The sequence below is a fragment of the Oryzias melastigma genome, linkage group LG13 (assembly GCF_002922805.2).
Source record: "Oryzias melastigma strain HK-1 linkage group LG13, ASM292280v2, whole genome shotgun sequence".
Lineage (NCBI taxonomy): Eukaryota > Metazoa > Chordata > Actinopteri > Beloniformes > Adrianichthyidae > Oryzias > Oryzias melastigma.
In genome coordinates, this window is record NC_050524.1 from 11,452,782 (window position 1) to 11,470,690 (window position 17,909).

The following is a 17,909-nucleotide window of genomic DNA, read 5'->3' on the forward strand; positions in this document are numbered from 1 at the left end:
AGTCTTCTTCTTCTTTGGGTACACCTGGCCTAACGGAGTTGTAAAGCGCCGTATAAAAAAAGCTTCATTCATTCATTAAGATATTCATAACTTATAGGGTCAGATCAACTGACTGTGTCTCCAGTGGTCTTTTAATTATGATATTGCCAATTTTAGCCAAAAAAGTGTAGTTTTCTAGGACAAAGTTTCTGCAACCCCACCCCCACTTCCCATCACCCATCTGTTTACATGTTCTGCTGCCAGCTTACAACCACTCATGCCCCTTATTTCACCAGAAATGCAATTTTGAACTGAACTTTATTTATATATGTCCCTTATTATAACAAAAATAGAACAACTACATGCAAAAAAACACCAAAAACACTATTTTAATGAGAGTGGGTCTTTACATTTTTATTTAAAATTAATAGAACTAATGTTTTCACTAGTTTGGGGATGATTGCATGTGCAACATAGAGAGAAGCATAGTACATTTGTTGCAGAATTTTCATTTTTGTCAACTGTTTTTCTCATGAGTGCGTTGTAACATGTTATGTTGCCCAGTTTGCGCTCAACTTAGAGGTAATAGTTTATCTAGAAAAGACATTCGATTTCAGGATATCGAACATTTTCTGATTTAACTCACTTCTGTGAGGCACTTTTATGATAACATATTTTCACCAGTCAAAAGAATACTGTCGAATAAATGAAAATGTAAACGTCAAAGCTGTTGCTTTTTTTTTTATCCCAACTTTCCACGTTTCAGCTGGTTCATTTTTCTAACCAAGATCTGTATCCGCAATTAGTTCTAAGTGAATTATTCTGTTCATTTGCTAACAAGAAAAATTAGTTTATTTGTTTTCAACAGTGGCTGAAAATTACACTGAAATGTCATAGAAGAGGCACAAAAACAGGCTTCACCACTTTTTTAAAACTATTTTTTAAGCTACATGAAGAAGTTCTTCTAAAAATGCATGTTATTTGTTACCGTCTCTTGTGCCGTGTGCTGAAAGAGATGAAGTGGAAGCTGCATTTACAGCTACTTGTAATTTGAAGATAGGGAACATGCAGCACCTGAAGAAAACTCAATTCCTTTCAGACAGACATGAAAACAAGCGATTTTATGAATTTTTAAAAATGCTCTCCTTACTTTAAATTCCCCACCATGCCTCTCAAGTAAAGCTTTTTGTAATTTTCTTGAGTGCCTTTTCTGCTTTCTCATCAGTCCTCCTCTTAGTGTTTGTATTGCTTTTACTAGCAGAAGTGAAAACAACGTAAAAGAAAAAAATATATATATTTTTTTTGTTAGATGCAAGAATATGTCTCAAGCAGAATGGGTTAAATCAAGCAGCACTCCATCTAAACAAGTAGCTGATGTAAATAAGTGCGATGTGACACAGAACTGTTGCTGTAGTGTGGAAGTGATGATCGTGGATCAGACTTTATCTTCTTTAACACCAGACAAGTGCTGCTGAAAAGTGTTTCGCTGGAAGCGTAGCTATCGCTTTTAGTCCCTGTGAATTTTAACTAAACTCTCAGCATCCTTTTTTTTTTTTTCTATTTCTACACATTTAGGTAATGGCAAATATAAACACGCATCAATGCACAGCTACGAGTGTCTTTTTGAAAGAATATCAACCTAAATCCATAATTAGTGTTTAGAAAATTAAGTAAATGTGACCTGCACAAATAAAACTATCAAGTAATGTAAAAAAGTACTTCCATTGTGGCTTTAATTAAAGTTGCATTCCTTCAAATTACTTTTTTTTAAAATGTAATTGTTTTGCACTTTAAAAAGACTCAGAAACACACAGTTCTCATGCACTGCGAGGAGTTTATCAAGTTTACTCATTATTGGCAAACACTGTTAGCTGTGTGATGCCATTAGAGCTACAAATAGACAATGTTGGTCAGTTTGCAGAACAAAATGATCTCACATGTTTTGGCAGATAAACATATTTGCTTCCCAGAAATTTATTAAAGGACATAGTTGGATGAATCCAAGCTCAGAGGATGTGTGAACAAAAATGCATTCATTCTAAAGAGCCACTTTAGTCATCTTTTGAGATATTTTAAAAGCGTTCCCAATGTTCTTTTTTTATTATTATGATTAAGTCGTTTTTAAGCAAAATAATGATTAAAAACACATATTTTCAAGGACGTAGTTTCTGAGAGTGACAGGGGTTCATTCGGCTGGGATTATTGGAGTGGAGGAACCCCGCCCCACTTCCCCTCCCCGTTGCTGAGAGTTGGAGCAGAGAGCTTGTTGCAGCATATTTTTCGTCACAAATAAGCTTCAAAATGCACTTTTTTGCCTACTCCTAATTCACAATGATTTGAATGAAAAAAATACCAAGAAAGGCAATTTTAGGCCTATTTTTTTTTTTATATATATGTACTCCGACATCAGAAAAATGCCACAACAACATGCTAAAAAAATACCAAAAACATGGTTTTGATCACGATTTACTACTTAAATTTAAGCTTTACGTCCGTAAAATGCAAATTTGATTTTCAAAATTGACAGTTTCAAAACAGCTTTAATATCTGTTTAATTTTTAAAAGTATTCACTAGGGGTGTAGGGAAAAATTGATTTGGCAATATATGTTGCGATATTTCATTTAGCGATACTTGTATCAATCTAAAATGATGACAAGATGACACTTAATTAATTATTTATGAGCAAACGTAGCTCAGCGTCTGGCATTTTGGTTCTACTTAAAACCCCGACCACTAGTTGGCAGCAGAGCACACTGAACCTCTTTGAGCTTCTCCACACCGCACCAGAACAACACCAACCAAATCTACATTTAGCCATGTTGGAAATTATAGGCTCTTAATTTCCATCATACTTTTAGAACTTTATTGGTTAAGCCACTTAAGCCACAGACATTATTTTTTTTTTCTTCTTAAAGTGAAAAATATGTTTTAATTTTTAGAAATCAGACAATATTGACTTTTCCCTTTAGGAAAAAAAAATATTTATTTATTTATTTATGATTACCATAATCATAAGATGTTGTTTACTTTGCAGTGTCCTATTAATATTTAAACAGTATCAATATTAAAAATATGTTTGTGTAAACTTGCTCTGCTCGGTTGCACTAAAAGTGCCATCATAAAAATAACTGTTTTTTCTCAGGTGTGAGAATAATAAAGCACACAAGTGTAGGGCACAGCACGGCGCTAGTGATGAAAATAAAAGTATTTCTAGGACGCGCTCTGAGTTAATTTAGAAGCATTTAAAGACGACTGGTAGGAAATACATTAATTCTACTTTAAGCCTTTATTTGATCTATTCTGTTTGAATGGTAGACTAAAAGAAGAGTACACATATTTTCTACCTTTAACCCAGTATATGAGCTATTTTTTTATTTTTGGTCTATATCTTTACCCAACATTTGATTTGCTGGAGTTTGATACAAATTAGTCAATTTAAAACCCTATTTTGAGACAGCAGCTGTGCATGTTTGGATAACTGCAATCCACACGTTTCTTTTACACACACTGTTGCACAGTATTTTTCTCATTACCTACATGCTGTTTTCTATCAAACTATGGAACACGTGTGGCTAAATGTAAAGGTCAGCGTCTGGCTCAAAGACACTGTGCAAACCTGGCCTAGCATCTGCAGCAAGGACATGTGATTCCTGCAGCTCTGCCAGGTTGACTGGTCATGCTTCATTTGTGGTTCAAATTTTATAATATGACATTCTATTGCCTAAGTAATAAAAATACATGGATATAAACTTTTTTTATGTGAGGTTCTATTAAATGAGAGCAACTTAAAGTGGATAAAAAACAACATATATATACATGTAAGATGGATTGACATTTTCACACTATCTAAATTCTTTATATGCGGAAGACAACATCTGTGCTCGGTCTCTATCCTGCTATAAAACCCCTTCTCTCCTTGGAGGAGAAGAGCTCTTATCTCCTCCAGCATCTTCATTCTTTTCATGCCGAGCGTCGTGCCTGACTACATTGTTCACCAGTTCACATATGAGCACTTTCACAGCTAATTACCTTGAGTGTCCTATCTCATTTATCCTTTTTTTCCCCTGTAACCTTAATGAGAGAAGCTGATTCATGACTGGCTACTATATACAGGCTCCTAAACAGAGGAGGATCCACAAAAAGTGGTTATTTTTTATCCTTATTTTGTAGGAGTTCCATTCAGAAGTTGAAACAAAACTTTTCTTTAAATCTAAAATGTTATTTTTTTCCACTTTTTCTTTCTTGACGTGTCCTATGTGTGAAGGGGTGACACATTTCACCCACCATGTTGCCCTCTTGCTTCTTCCTTTCAATCAGAGCTTTTGACGGATGGCTGCAAGGTGTCTGGCAGCTCAAGGAGACAGGGCAGGGCAGTGCCATGTTTTATTGTCTTCTCTCAGTCACATGTTCATTCTTGTTGTCTACTTTTTACTGAGATGCACACAAACGCTGCACACAGGCGATATCCCAACATCGATCAGGACATAAACTTTACCAGCTCTGTGAGCGCTTGTTTGTTTTTAATCCCTGACATAATGTTGTTTATCCTCTTATCTTGCCACTCGACTCTATAACACACAAGCACATGCACACTGTATCTGACATCATATCAGATAGAAAGCATCATCCACCAACATTCTGTAGTCTTTGAGGCTGGTGTTAGAGTGCTAACAATAGTGGAGCCGGTTATTAAAATATTTCTGGAGCCTTGAATCAGCTAGATGTATAGATGTGTGTGTCTGAATTTATCTTTTTGGTTTTATTTTATTTTATTTTATTTTTACAAATGCACTGGAAGAAGACTGCACTGCACTCAATTTCCTTCTATGATGTACAATGAAGTTATTCAAATTCAAATTTTGTGGCACAATCATTGCATGGATGTACCATAGATCCCTTCTTATGGAAAAACATGTTAGCCACGTGAAAATTCAAGGTTTTAAAACATATGTACGCGGGGTGGAGCTAGAACGTTTTTTATGGGAGGGTGGAAGACTTTGGAAAGGTGGCAAAAGAGGAGAGCAGAGCATAAGGCTGTTACAAAAATAAATAATCAAAAATATGTATTTCTAACGGTTTTAATATAATTTAAAAACAGTGCTTTTGTTGTTTTTGTAATGCTTAAAGTCCCACTCCAACCATATTTTGTTCTTTTTTAAAATTGTCCCCAGTGACCTTTTAAATTTCTTATTGTGCAGTTTTTAGCCTTTGTCGTTTTGTAAGACATATTTTATACACAGCGCCAGTAGCTTATTAGAAATAAAATTCTAGGTTGTGGGCGGGACTGTTGGCTCGGAGCAACCCCGCCCCCTCCCCATCACTGAGAGCTCTGTTTACGCACTCATGCACAAGGTTTTAGCCTCACACTAACATTAGCTGTGCAAAAATAACGACAAGGAATATTGAATCAATCGTCATACAGTTCTCTACCAGAAGCCCGCTTGGACAAGCAAGTGAGCGTTGAAGGCTCTTCATTTCTCGCACACCTAAGCGTGGGCAGGCCAGACTGCGCACAAGAGAGCAGAGTGGAGAAGAGAGACTTTGGCACGCCCATTTAGTAGCTGCATCTTTAGTCTGAGCATTTTCTAGCATCTGGTTTTCTAATCCAATGTGATTTAAATCAAGATATACTCAGAAATGTAGTTTTAATCATTAATTATTTTGTCTAGGTCTTCTATTATGAGAAAATGCTACAAGAACATGTTAAAAACACGCACAAAAAATGATTTTTATCAGAGCTTGTATTGAGGGTTCTTAATCTTTTTAAGTAATGAATCTAATATTAACTCAAAAGTTGAGGAAAAAGTGAGGTATGCAATAGCTCCGCCCCTCTATGTACATGATATACATATATTAGTATTCTGTAGATAACCCGTTCATGCCTTAATTTATTTCCAGCAATGGAAAAAAAATCACTTGTGCTTATGGTTTCACGTAAATGCTTACTTAAGGTAATTTTGGAGCTGAAGTGGTTTGTTGCACATTTACATCAACAAGAGTCAAACTATTGAATATTTTTGTAACAAGTAAGTTTATTGCTGCCATCTTTAGAAATGGCAGCCAGTTTGGATTTTTCTCGTGGCTAACGTGCTTCTTTGAATGAGGTGATCCTAAGGTACATGAATGACAAATTTGGTGCTTGTACCACAAAATGTGTGATTTGTCTGATATACCAACCCAGCCGGCTCCACTACAGTGAGGTTTAGGGTTATGAAGATGAACTCTACTTTGTTTCCTCAAACTGTCCATCACGCATGCATCCTTCCTCCCTCCTAACTTGCTTCCTTTGTTTCCTCCCCCAGCCTGAACCCATACAGCTACGACGAGAGCTGTGTGTCGAGCAGCGTGGACCACTTGCCCCTGGCTGCCCTCCCCCTCCTCGCCATTGTGTCACCACGCTACCAGGATGCGGTGGCAACTGTCATCGACAGGGCCAACCAGGTTTATCGCAGCTTCCTGCAGTCTGAAGATGGCCAGGGCTTCACGGGTCAGGTCCGTGGTGAATTCTTCTGTTTATGACAGAGCAGAGAGGGATCAGCTCTCTCTTTGTCCCGCGTTATTGAATTGTAGTCTTGGGGCAAAGTAAAGATTGCTCATGTGTGGGCTTTGTAATCTGCTGAAGTTATGGGAGCTCATTTCGTCAGAGGCCTTCACATTTTTATTGTTACATTTTGCTCTGCTGTGCGCCCGTCTACAAGGCTCTTGATAGAAGCTGTATTTTCTAATGAGGTAATGATCTGTGGAGGAGAAGAACAAATTCAAGCTGAATTTAGCCGTTCTAATACAGTTCTGCCATCTTCTTTGCTTAGTTTAAGTCACGAAAGCTGCCGTCATCGCATTCACTACAACAGAGCTGTGTCTTTCTTAAGGTCACACTGCTATTTTTTTTTTTTTTCGTAATAACAGCAGCATTTCAGAGGCTTAAAGATTTTTTTAATCCCTGCAATTCTTAAACCATGAAGACACATGATTAAGAGCTGCTGGCCAGTAAAGCCTTGATTACGCAGTCGCAACAAACCCCTAAATGACCTCCTTACTCATCTTGATTGGCTCATTAAACACTATTTAATTGTCTCAGCTGTTTTTTTCCCCCCTAAAATAAACAACACCAATCTAGTTCATGTTGACTGTAAAAATGGAGTTGCGGAAGTATTGTAAAGATTTTGTACTAGTGATTTTTTTTTTAATCTTTTAAAAAGTTTTGTACCTGTAATAAATAATCTGTGTCTGTAAAACTCTTTTGTAAATGTAGAAACGTTGTCCGTCTAATCATTCAATGTGCTGCTTGTAATAGCCAATCAGATGCTTGTTTGTTTCTTCAAGAAGAAGACAAGACAAAACGGGGGAAGATATTAGAATTTCCAAAAACTAATAATGATCAACACTTATTTTTATTTCAGTGTTGTAAAGAAATACACCAATTAACATATTTTGTGTTTCTTCTGTCATATTTACTTGTCTACTTCTTGTAGAATGAAGAAATAATTGCTGTTTCCTAACATGGATATCATGCATCTGATTGGCTGCTGATTGGTTGATTTATTGAGAAGTAAAATAATTGTAGTTGTAACCTAGTTTTGTCATTCTAGATCAATACGAATGTTTGTATGAGCGCATGACAGTCTCACACAGATGAAGCATTTTTACCAATGGACAATTTTTTTTTCTACATACAAAACAGTTTTACATGCGAAGAGAAAATAGACTCACCCGTTTTATGCATGTGGAATTCTTGATTTGTGGTAACTTTGGGTTTGTACATGCTCTATTCTTGTTTTTTAACTCATACTATACAGTACATTTTGTGCATAAGTACAAAAATGACAAAATAAAAAAATAAAAAAAGATATAAAATCATCATCAAACGCTGATGACCCAGCATTCTAGCAGCATTTAAACACATCACTTACTTACGAATCCTGGAGACGTGAAAATAACCTCAAAAGTGATTTACGGTTTTGTGTGTGTAACAAGTAATTCATCTGTACTTTTTAAAGATTTCAGTTATGCACAAAATGTACTGTATGAGCTACAAATCAAGAATTACGCATGCACAAATTCAAAATTATCCACAAATAAAGAACTGTTCACGTACAAATTAAGGTGAGTCTATTTTCTCTCCATATTTTATAAACACATTTCTTATTACAAGTCCAAAACTTTTTTACAGGTGAACACATTTTTTCTACATATACAAAATCTTTTTACAGATGCACAAATCTCTCTTTACATTTTTTTAAGGACATTTCTACAGATTTAAAACATTTTTACAGAAACGTAAATCTCTTATTATCAGTATGAAACCTTTTTACGAATGGACAATACTGTTGCATTCTATCTAGATTAATTGAAAAACAGTTTAATCAAGAGAGTTAAGCTTCGCTAGGACATTTAATTAGGCTGTTTCTTTTCCTATTTTTTTTCCAATATGTGCATTGGAGTGAATTCTTGTCCCTGGTGGCTCCCCCCTACATGTACAAAATATGCAAATAATACAGTAGTATTCTCTCAAGTTTAAGCCCTTCTTGCACTTAATTGATATCCAGCAATGAAAGCCTTTTTTTACAACAGAAAAATTCAATTAAAATATGCCTATCTACTATCCAAAAACGATCTAATATTGTTAGGTGTAAAAACTGGAATAGCAGGTATAATTTTATTAGGGTTTAAAGCTCAATTTTGATGGAAGGAATCTGTCTAACTTATAAAATTTAACACCCAGAGGAACATCGAAGGTCTTTGAGAAATGCTTGATGTGTTTATTAATTATGGATGTTTCTGCCAGCAGGGGACTGTACATACATTCAAAAGTTTGGTGAAATCCATTGAAGTAGCTGTCAGTAACTCCCAGTTCACCTGACTCAGAATAAAAACTTTAAAGCTGCTCTGACTGTAAATGTATAGTTCCATGAAAGCTTCCTTTTAAGTCCTTAGGAAGATAGACTTCAATTAGTCCTTAGGAATTAGACATTGCTTTTGTTCAGTAAATAATCATTTTTGTTATTTTTGACCAAGTAGGAACCGTTTTTTTTATTTTATTTTATTCTTAAAACCAAAGAAAATGTGATGGAAATAATTTCGGCATGTGGATCCAGAACAGCCTGTTTTCTACCTTTCTGTCCCGGTGTTGAGAACTCTCAAACTGTCATCTGTCGATGCTCTCACCGACACCAAAGGCACAGCATGAAGACAGTTGTGAAATCTCTCCAAGCAGGTTTGCCTGATGGGTGACTGTGTGGGCGGAGTGCTGTGCTTTGACGCTTTGTGCTTCAGCAACCACCCGAGGCCTGGCAGTCCCAACAACAACAGCAGCAGGAACAACAGCACCGAGAGCCTGAAGGTAGGAGCTTCAGTCGGAGCACAACAGGAACACTCTGAGGTCTGTGGGTGTGTCACGATGAAAGAACACACCAATCACTTTGATTGAGGCATCACAGTGAACAATCAGAGATGCCTGTCCTGTGCCTTCTATTTGTCGGTACAGTTGTAAGCTAAAGACACACCGGGCATGTGACATGCATACAAGAATGTGCTAAATGTGGGTTCTTGAATGGGAATATAGCCTACGGTGTTCACAATGGACAAGCAGGGTGGGGCTTCTTCTTCTTTTTCCTTTTTTACTGCTTCCTAGTGCATATCTGCCACCTACAAATTCTTGTGAAATGTCAAAGCGGTAAAAAACTTGCTCCAGTCTTTTCAATGGGGTCAAATCAGCTTAAAGGGAATGAAAAATAAGGATGAAAGTTTTAAAAACAGGCACTGTCAATTTAAAAAAGAAAAACATAAGAATATGAAAGCAGTTTTAAACTCAAAAATACATATTCAAAACTTGAAGGAATTATTGAAAATTTGAAAGAATAAAATTGAACATAAAAATAGTTTACATTGAACGGTTCTTGGTGGGGGTGGTGTGAATGTAGTCTTATGCTACGTTCATACTGGATGGGTAATGTTAGACCCAACTATTTACACAAAGTAGTTAGTTTTATCTGTCACCTATAGTTCCGCCACACCAAAATTTGAATAATGAGGTAATGTTGGTTTCTGTATTCTACTAATTGTAACTTAATTTTCCGACGTTTGAGCAATAATTTGCTACATTTCTCAGTCACTGACAAAAGTAATTAAATTGCAGTAATTTGTTACTTTGTAATATATCACCCCAACACTGACCATACATCTCTACTAAATCCGAGTCCCTGATTGGTCAAAGTTCGACCATTTAACTTTCAACACACGTTTTGTACCTAGAGCTTGAACATGGTCTTATAAATTTGTGTGTAGCTCCATGTGAATGTGAGAGTTTTGATCACAGTAGCCTGACTTGTGTATCTACGCGCGTTTACATAAAGTTTTCATTGGAAGCGGCTGCTTGAACATGTGTTGCCAAATGGGAGAGAATGTCCTTGACCCAACGTTGTGCTCACTTCTGACTTTAAAGCCTTTAAAGGCATACTAAAGCAGCTTGTGCTTTTCCCCCTGTTAAATTTTTCAATGCCCAGCATTCCTCAACTCATTTTTACCAGTCAGATCTGCTCACAGCTAATAGATTCACTCTTCCACTGAAACATTTTCTCCCTCCCACACTTAACAGTTCACCTGGGAAAACACATCATCAACTCCCCTCACATTATGCGCCTTCCTGACGCAGCCAGAGTCGTGACTGGAGCTTTCATTACAAGTTGTTCTTTCTCCCTCCTCTCTCAGGATGGCTCCGGGCTGATGCAGGTCTCCGGTCGGGGCCTCAGTTCCAGCAAGAGGCTGAGCAAGAGCAACATCGACATTTCTGCTCCCAACAACGGCCAGGGCGGTCCTTCACTCAGCCGCAAGCAGAGCGACTCGTACGACGGAGACACCTCGTCCAGCGGACAGCGCAACTTTTTCTCCAGGTGGAGATTTAACCCTAATTCAACCACTTTGACTCTTTTTTTAAAAGAGGAATTCTAAGTTCATTCTGAGTTCCCATAATTCATGGATGGAACTTTTTCACACTTGTAGAATTGATACACCTCCATTATTCACACCTTTTGTGTTCACATACAGACATGTACAGAAGTGAAAGTCTGAATTTAGAGAGCCAAAAGCGACGTACAGGATGAATTAGAAGGTTTTATGATGTTGTCATAATACAATGAAGTTGTTTTCAGGACAGAAATCCTGCTGTGTTCCTGCAGCTGTGCACCTGTCAGCATCAGATTTAAAGGAGTTGTATCAGACGCTCTGCATCTGCTGCCGCCAAAAAGCATTTGTCACTGACTGATGAGCATGTTATAGATTTATACATTGACCCAGATGCTGTGAGGTGGCCTGATATCCAGGTTTTGCTGTAAAGTGTCATCCATGGTCTTGCCCCAGCTTTCATCAATATTTGCAGCTTGACTGCCCGACTTGACTACCTGTCTCAGCTGGACTATAAATAGCTTGTTTGTGCCTGTGCCAGACAGTCTGAAGGAGACTCAGCACTGCAGGTGAATTCAGCTGGGCAACGATGGCAAGGGAGAACCGCTGTATTTATTGGCTTCAAATACACATGGTTTTATTTGCCGTTTTTTCACCACCGCATCCTCTGAAGACGCCACAGATACCATCGATCACCAACAATGCCACACGGCGCAGCACCTTTCACATCCCGTCACGCTCCTTATTAAACTCGGAAGAGGCCGTGTAAATATTCCCAGTCACCCAGAGGGCTTAAATGTCTTTTTCCAAGACAAGAATCCTCCTATCAGACTGGCTGTTTGTCTCTTGTTTTCAGGAGTTATCTTGTGTACTGTCGCTCTGCTGTGGCCTTGGCTGTATAAAGTCTTAGATGTCACAAAGGCAGGTTGCTGCAACATGAAACAAATCCACTTATCAAATAGTAGAAAAAAGCAAAACCAGAATTTTTTTTTATGTCAAAAAATGCTGTAAAATAAATAAAGTAATGCTTTTATTGAAAGAGCCAATAAAAATGATGTTTTTGATTCACTCTTGTAGGATATTGTTCACCATTTTTGTTGCAGTGATTTTGTTTGGTTGGGGTTGTAAGCTAGCAGGAGAGCATGTAAACAAAGGGATGATGGGAAATGAGGGCAGGCTTACATGACACCAACAGACCCGGCCACACCTGGAATACGAATTTCTGATCAACTGCTGCTGCTCTGCAGAATCTAATTTCTAAAAAACAAAGCATTTTTTGGACAAAAAAAACAACATAATCATTAATAAAAATAAATAAATAAAAAAATAACACTGGTAAAGGTTTTACAATTAGTTTATTTACTTAGTTCAATTACTGTTCATTAGGTTACAATTAGGCTAAGTTGGTTCTGGTACCATAAATACGCAGATTTAGATGTGTCGGGGCTCATGGAAGAACTAGTGAGACTAGACAGCCACTGTGCACGTACCTCGCAAAGCTACCATTATACATGTGAAATGTGTTTTAATATTCAGATAACGTTTTCCTTTGTCACAAGTAAAAAAGAAAAAGAAAATATTGTCTCTGGTTCTGACTCAAAATGCATCGTAATACACATCGTATCATTCCATGTGTGTCGTGATCCGTATTACATTGGCTGATTCTTGCCAATACAAACCCCTATTTTCAATAGATCAGAAGATAATTGGAGTGGGACTTCAAACCTACAGTACGGCCTTTACTGACTTTTTTTGTTCTGAATCTGGCCAATTGAGACTCACATATAACATGACTTTTTATTCCACCCTTCTGCAGTCTGAACAGGAGAGGATAGACTGTTTATTGCTTTAATTTTTAAAATGTTTTAGTATTCTTTTTTCTGTAAATATTACAGAAATTAATTGTTTAAATTTTCTGGAAACTGTAATTGTTTACGTTTAGACACACTCTGATTGTAGCACTTTTTCTCTTAGCCTACAAATCGACCCCAGACCCACAGCAGAGAAGAAAACTGTTGTGTGGCCTTTGCAAGAAAAAGTTTGGGGACCCCTGAATCATTTTTACAAGAAATAAATTGGTAAAAGGAAATGAAACCTGCACTTACTTGAACAAGAGATGTGACAAAGAGATCCAAATCAAAAGACAGAAAGGAAAAAAAGAGAGAAATTTAACAAAAATTCAAACGCAAGGCCAAAGCTAAAACAAAATGTGGATAAGATCAAAAACATGAACCTTCATAAAAAATTTCCTTTTCTATTTAAAAAAACACCAACACTGATGCGTTTTAGAGTGGCAGGAATGATTTTGTTTTTCCTTTAAGACTTGCCATTAAAGAAGAGTTCAAGTAAACAGACAATTTGAATTTGTGTGTCTATTTTTATTTCTATTTGTAAAGTGCTTCAAAGTATGAGAAGCACTTTTTACAAATTAAGTTTAATGTCAACCTTAAGCTGGCAAAAACAGGACTATTAATAATGGTCTTCATTAAAATACAGTTTGGTCTTACAGGACAATATTTAGTTCCAAAAAAGTTCAATTTTGTACTTATTCCTAACATTGTGCCACATTTAATTGACATATTTGTGCTAAATATAATTTTAGGAGAGCTAACATTTCTATCTCAACTGGGTCTAAAAAGTACGCTGAGAGTGTGCACTTTCGTTAAATTTAATTAAATTGTTAAAATGGGACAAGTCTGTTCCCAAAACCGAGAAAATTGTCACATCAAATCCATTATGTTGTTCTCCTCTCTCTGCTCGCTGCAGATCATCTCCAAAAACTAAGTGAATCACACCAAGCAGTCATTTCTCAGACTTGACAAAATGTTTTGCTACAGCACTCTGTACAAATCCTCAAATAGGTAGACACATGGACCTCAAATGCCAAAATAGCGATAGAACGTAATCAATGCAGTATTGATTTGGCTTTTACAGATGGCTGGAGACTGCTGCCTAATCCTGCTTCCATGTGTAGGACTTAATGGGGAAATGTTGGCCCATTGTTAAACAGATGGATCCAGTCAGTCAGCAGAGGAGGATGTGTCTGTGACCGGCTCTGCTGTTCAAACAGCTGTCAGTGTGATGCAGCCCGCGAAGGCCGATTGAAGAGCTGCTCCGTCTGAGTCATAAAGGCTGAAATAAAGCCCCAGAATGTTAAAACAAACCTGCTAACATTTGAACGAGGCCAGGGAAAAACAATATCTGACTCCGTTGTTTTGGATATTCTCCGTTCAGCTTTCATGCAATAATGTCGCAGACCCACTTGGATCATCTTTTGATTTATGTTTAAAGCGATGACAGTGACCTTTTAGATATGATTTGGCAATTTTTAGCCATTTCTAGGACATAGTTTCTGCAGAGCGGCAGAAATTCTTCTCAGAGTTGGAGGCGGTACCGTTAATATGGAGCAACCCCGCCCCCCTTCCCCTCCCTATTGCTGAGAGCTTCTGACCCACCCAGCATATTTTCTACGTCTTTTCCAACAATTTTTTTTCATCTGCTCCCAATTTACAACAATTTAAATTAAAAAATACTCAACTTAATGCCATTTTCATGGTAGTTGGTATTTTAAATCCTGTATTACGTATACTTTGTGCTGCACAATGTAAAGATATCTTTATACAAGGTGGAAATAGAAATACTCTGATTATCAATCCTAATCTGTAAATTGTGCTTTTATTTTGTAATCAACTGTATTTATAATCAGTTTGCAAGCTGTGTAGACGAATCATCATTGCTGATTGCAAACTTGAAGGCAGTTAGTCATCAACTTTCTGAACCATTTGTTCCTCCAGCTGGCTGTAGGTACACACATCTTTGTACTTCTCTCAAAACCTGTAGTAATGTGAAGCAGCTTAAATTGAAAAATGTATTTTATTTTTAAAATCAAGGCTAGTCTCGAAAAATTCAGTTTTTTTTTCTTCAGTTCATTTGACACAGAAACATTCTTCACTCTGATGGCCCAAAGCAGCGGGAAGGAAAATGGATTAGGACAGGACTGTAATTACAGTGGTGTGTGTAACGTCCATGTCTAATCTCCAGTTTGATGAAGGAGGGCGTGGAGCTGCGTGGAGGCGGCAGCATCAGTCTGGTGTTGAACCCTGGCCGCTTTGACTTTGAGGTGTCGGACTGCTTCCTGCTGGGCTGCCCACTGGGGCTGGTGCTGGCCATGAGGCGGACTGTGCTGCCGGCGGTTCAGGGTAACTGTCAGACAGTCAGTTTATACTTTAAAGACAAACTTTATGTGTTTTATAGTACAAATGTTCAATCCAAAAGGAATTTGACTTTATAACACAATATTTTCTGATCATTATGAATCCTTACCTAAAATGTCAAATGTTTTTATTTCATGATGCAGTTACAGCACACAAAAGTTCTATCTGTCAATCTGGATTTTAACGTGAAACAGTGTGGACACTTTACATAAAACATAGCAGCTGCACCTCAAAGTAACAAAGTGATTCCTTATAATCTTTTCTCTGGTGTTTTCTGCCCCTCAGTGAGCCAGCTTCGTCCCGCCTGTTCTCAGATCTTCAACCTGTTCTACCCCTCGGATCCTTCAGCCTCCCGCCTGGAGCCGCTGCTGCAGCCTCTCTTCCACAAGTTGCCCCCATTTGCCGTCCCTCGCTACCAGCGTTACCCTCTTGGCGATGGACGCACACAGCTCATAGGTAACACAATGACCCAGTGAGCATTTGGAACAGCTGGTGGCTTTGACCTATTTTGAAAAGATGTTCAAAACTGATATCAAAGATGAAGATCTAGGAATAGAAACCATTGATATCCGTTTGTGAGCGTCTGTGCTTCACAGGCAGCATTAAATCTTGTTGTAGGTACACAGATAAAACACTTTCAGAGTGTGATACATTCAGACTGGCACTGCTCTGTCAGGACCAAATACAATTTCTAAGATCTAAATCTGCTAGGTAAACGACACAGTGCTGCTGTGAACTCCCTTGAAGGCTTAGTAACAGAGACTCTGTCCTTAATGAGCTGTTTATTTATCTGAAGCGTGTTATAACCTACTTTAGGGTGTGGAGACTTGCTCTAAACAGCTATTATGATGCATCAGTCTCTATTCCTCTGTCCATCTTCAGAGGGAGGAAGTAGGTCATGGATCAGCCTCTTGTGCTTCCAGCCCTTCAGCATAAACTCAAACTCTAGCAGGGTTTTGTATATTGAAAAGTAATATTTTTCATCCCATTTTGTGTTTTAAAAGTGTTTCCAATGATCTTTTAAATATAGTTTCCTTAATTTAAAAATAATATTGTTTTTACTAGAACATAGCTTCTGCTTAGTGGCAGTAGTTTATTAGATATTCACCTGTGGACTGAACTGTTAGTGTGACCCCGCCCCCCTTCCCATCAGCACTAACTGAGCTATCTTCTGCTAGCTTACAGCCCCTCACACCCTCATCCTAACTTTAGCGGAGCAACAAAAATGGTGAGCAGTATTGAATCTATCCAGCAGTACATTTTTTGGATCTATTTGTCTGTAAGTGGATGCATCATGGGAGCTTTTCCAACTTTTTTTTCACAAAAAACTGAATAAAAAATTACTCATAAATTCAATTTTAAACTTAATTTTCTTAATAAATGTCCATCATGAGAAAAATGCCACATGAACATGTTAAAAAGACACATTTTTAGTAGAGTAGGTCTTTAATACCTTTGATTTTAATTGGTGATTTTTTTTTTCTATTTTTAACATAAATAAAATCAGGTTACTAAAAACTGACCATGCAGGTAATAATCTTTTATGTCTTACTGTCAACATGTTGTCTTTTGCTCATGATAATATTTGTCTCATAAATTTAGAATTTACCTATTAGATTTAGACGCACTTCCCTTTGAATTCATCAAATATGGAGTTTGTTCTTGTGCATTTCTGCCATTATTCTCAGTTCAGAGCCAGCTGTTCTCTCTGGGGTTAGAGGCTTACAGAACACTAGCATTTCAAACGGCGTACAAGAAGTCCCGCAGCTAAGCTCAGCACATGCACCAACAAAATCATGTTTTCTCGTGTCAAGGATGGCATTTTATGCCCTTTTTTCTTTTAGAAGTTGACAGTTTGTGAGGTGTTGGGGAAACATGTGAGACACACTTCGGTCAAAACATTCCAAGTGCTCTTTTCAAACCCACCTCTCCTCTGCAGGGACTTGAAACTGGTGCTACAGCTTTGTGCATTTCAGTTTAAAGGTTCAGGAAATGCAGCATTTTGAAGTATGGTGGAGATAATACATGGATATTCCTAAAAATTCTACTCTCTTCTGTGTGTGAGACATTGCCCTGCATATTTTGACAGTTTACTTACTAAAATGTCTTCATATGCAGGTGACTCCACCAGAGAGTTGTTACCTGCTTCAAACATGCAAATTTTGTGTTCCCTTTAAGGAAGATTGTCTTAATTATGAAACACCACTTAAAAGCTTGTAAAACTCTCGAAATAGATTTCTCACAATAACCATTTTACTCTCAATTTAATATGTTTTGGGCAGATTATTGTTGATAAAGATATGAGATCTGAGAGAAAAATAAATGTGTCACCTACCCTCAAAGTCCCACTCCAATGAAAATTGTGTTTTGGGTGTTTTCAACATGTTCTTGTAGCAGTTTTCTCTTGACATGAGAAGAGAGTTGAGATTAAATTAGCATTTCTGACTCTTTTCTTTATTTTATTTAAATCATTGTGGGTCAGGAGCAAATGAAAGAAATTCTCTTGGAAATAGTCTGTAGTTGTGATGTAGCTGCTCCAGTCAGCGAGCCACAAGTTCCTGAGAGGGACCTGACTGCAGACAAGATGGCGCCTGACATCATCAGCTGGAAGCGGAAATTATACAATTTACCTTAACCCTAATTCTAACTCAAAAAAGTTCAGGAAAAAAAGAAAGAAAGCTTTTTTAAAGTTTAAAATGTGGAAAACTGTGAATCATAGGCTCACCAGTGAAAGTAAGGTTTTTTTGTTTTTGTTTTTTCCCGGATAAATTGAGGAGACTTGTGGGTCGGATGTTATGGCTCGCCTCTTGTTTTAT

At 37.5% G+C, this 17,909-nt stretch overlaps 1 protein-coding gene across 7 annotated transcripts in view; it reads left to right on the forward strand.

Moving 5' to 3' along the window:
* The window catches only part of pitpnm3 (PITPNM family member 3), a 115,447-nt gene that overhangs the window by 73,672 nt on the left and 23,866 nt on the right, over positions 1-17,909 (forward strand). For all 7 annotated transcript variants that reach the window (XM_036214886.1, XM_036214885.1, XM_036214887.1 and 4 more), the window contains exons 6-10: positions 6,283-6,472; positions 9,195-9,320; positions 10,688-10,869; positions 14,921-15,078; positions 15,379-15,549. In XM_036214886.1, the coding sequence (XP_036070779.1) occupies positions 6,283-6,472; positions 9,195-9,320; positions 10,688-10,869; positions 14,921-15,078; positions 15,379-15,549 (827 nt within the window). The remainder of the gene's footprint in view (positions 1-6,282; positions 6,473-9,194; positions 9,321-10,687; positions 10,870-14,920; positions 15,079-15,378; positions 15,550-17,909) is intronic.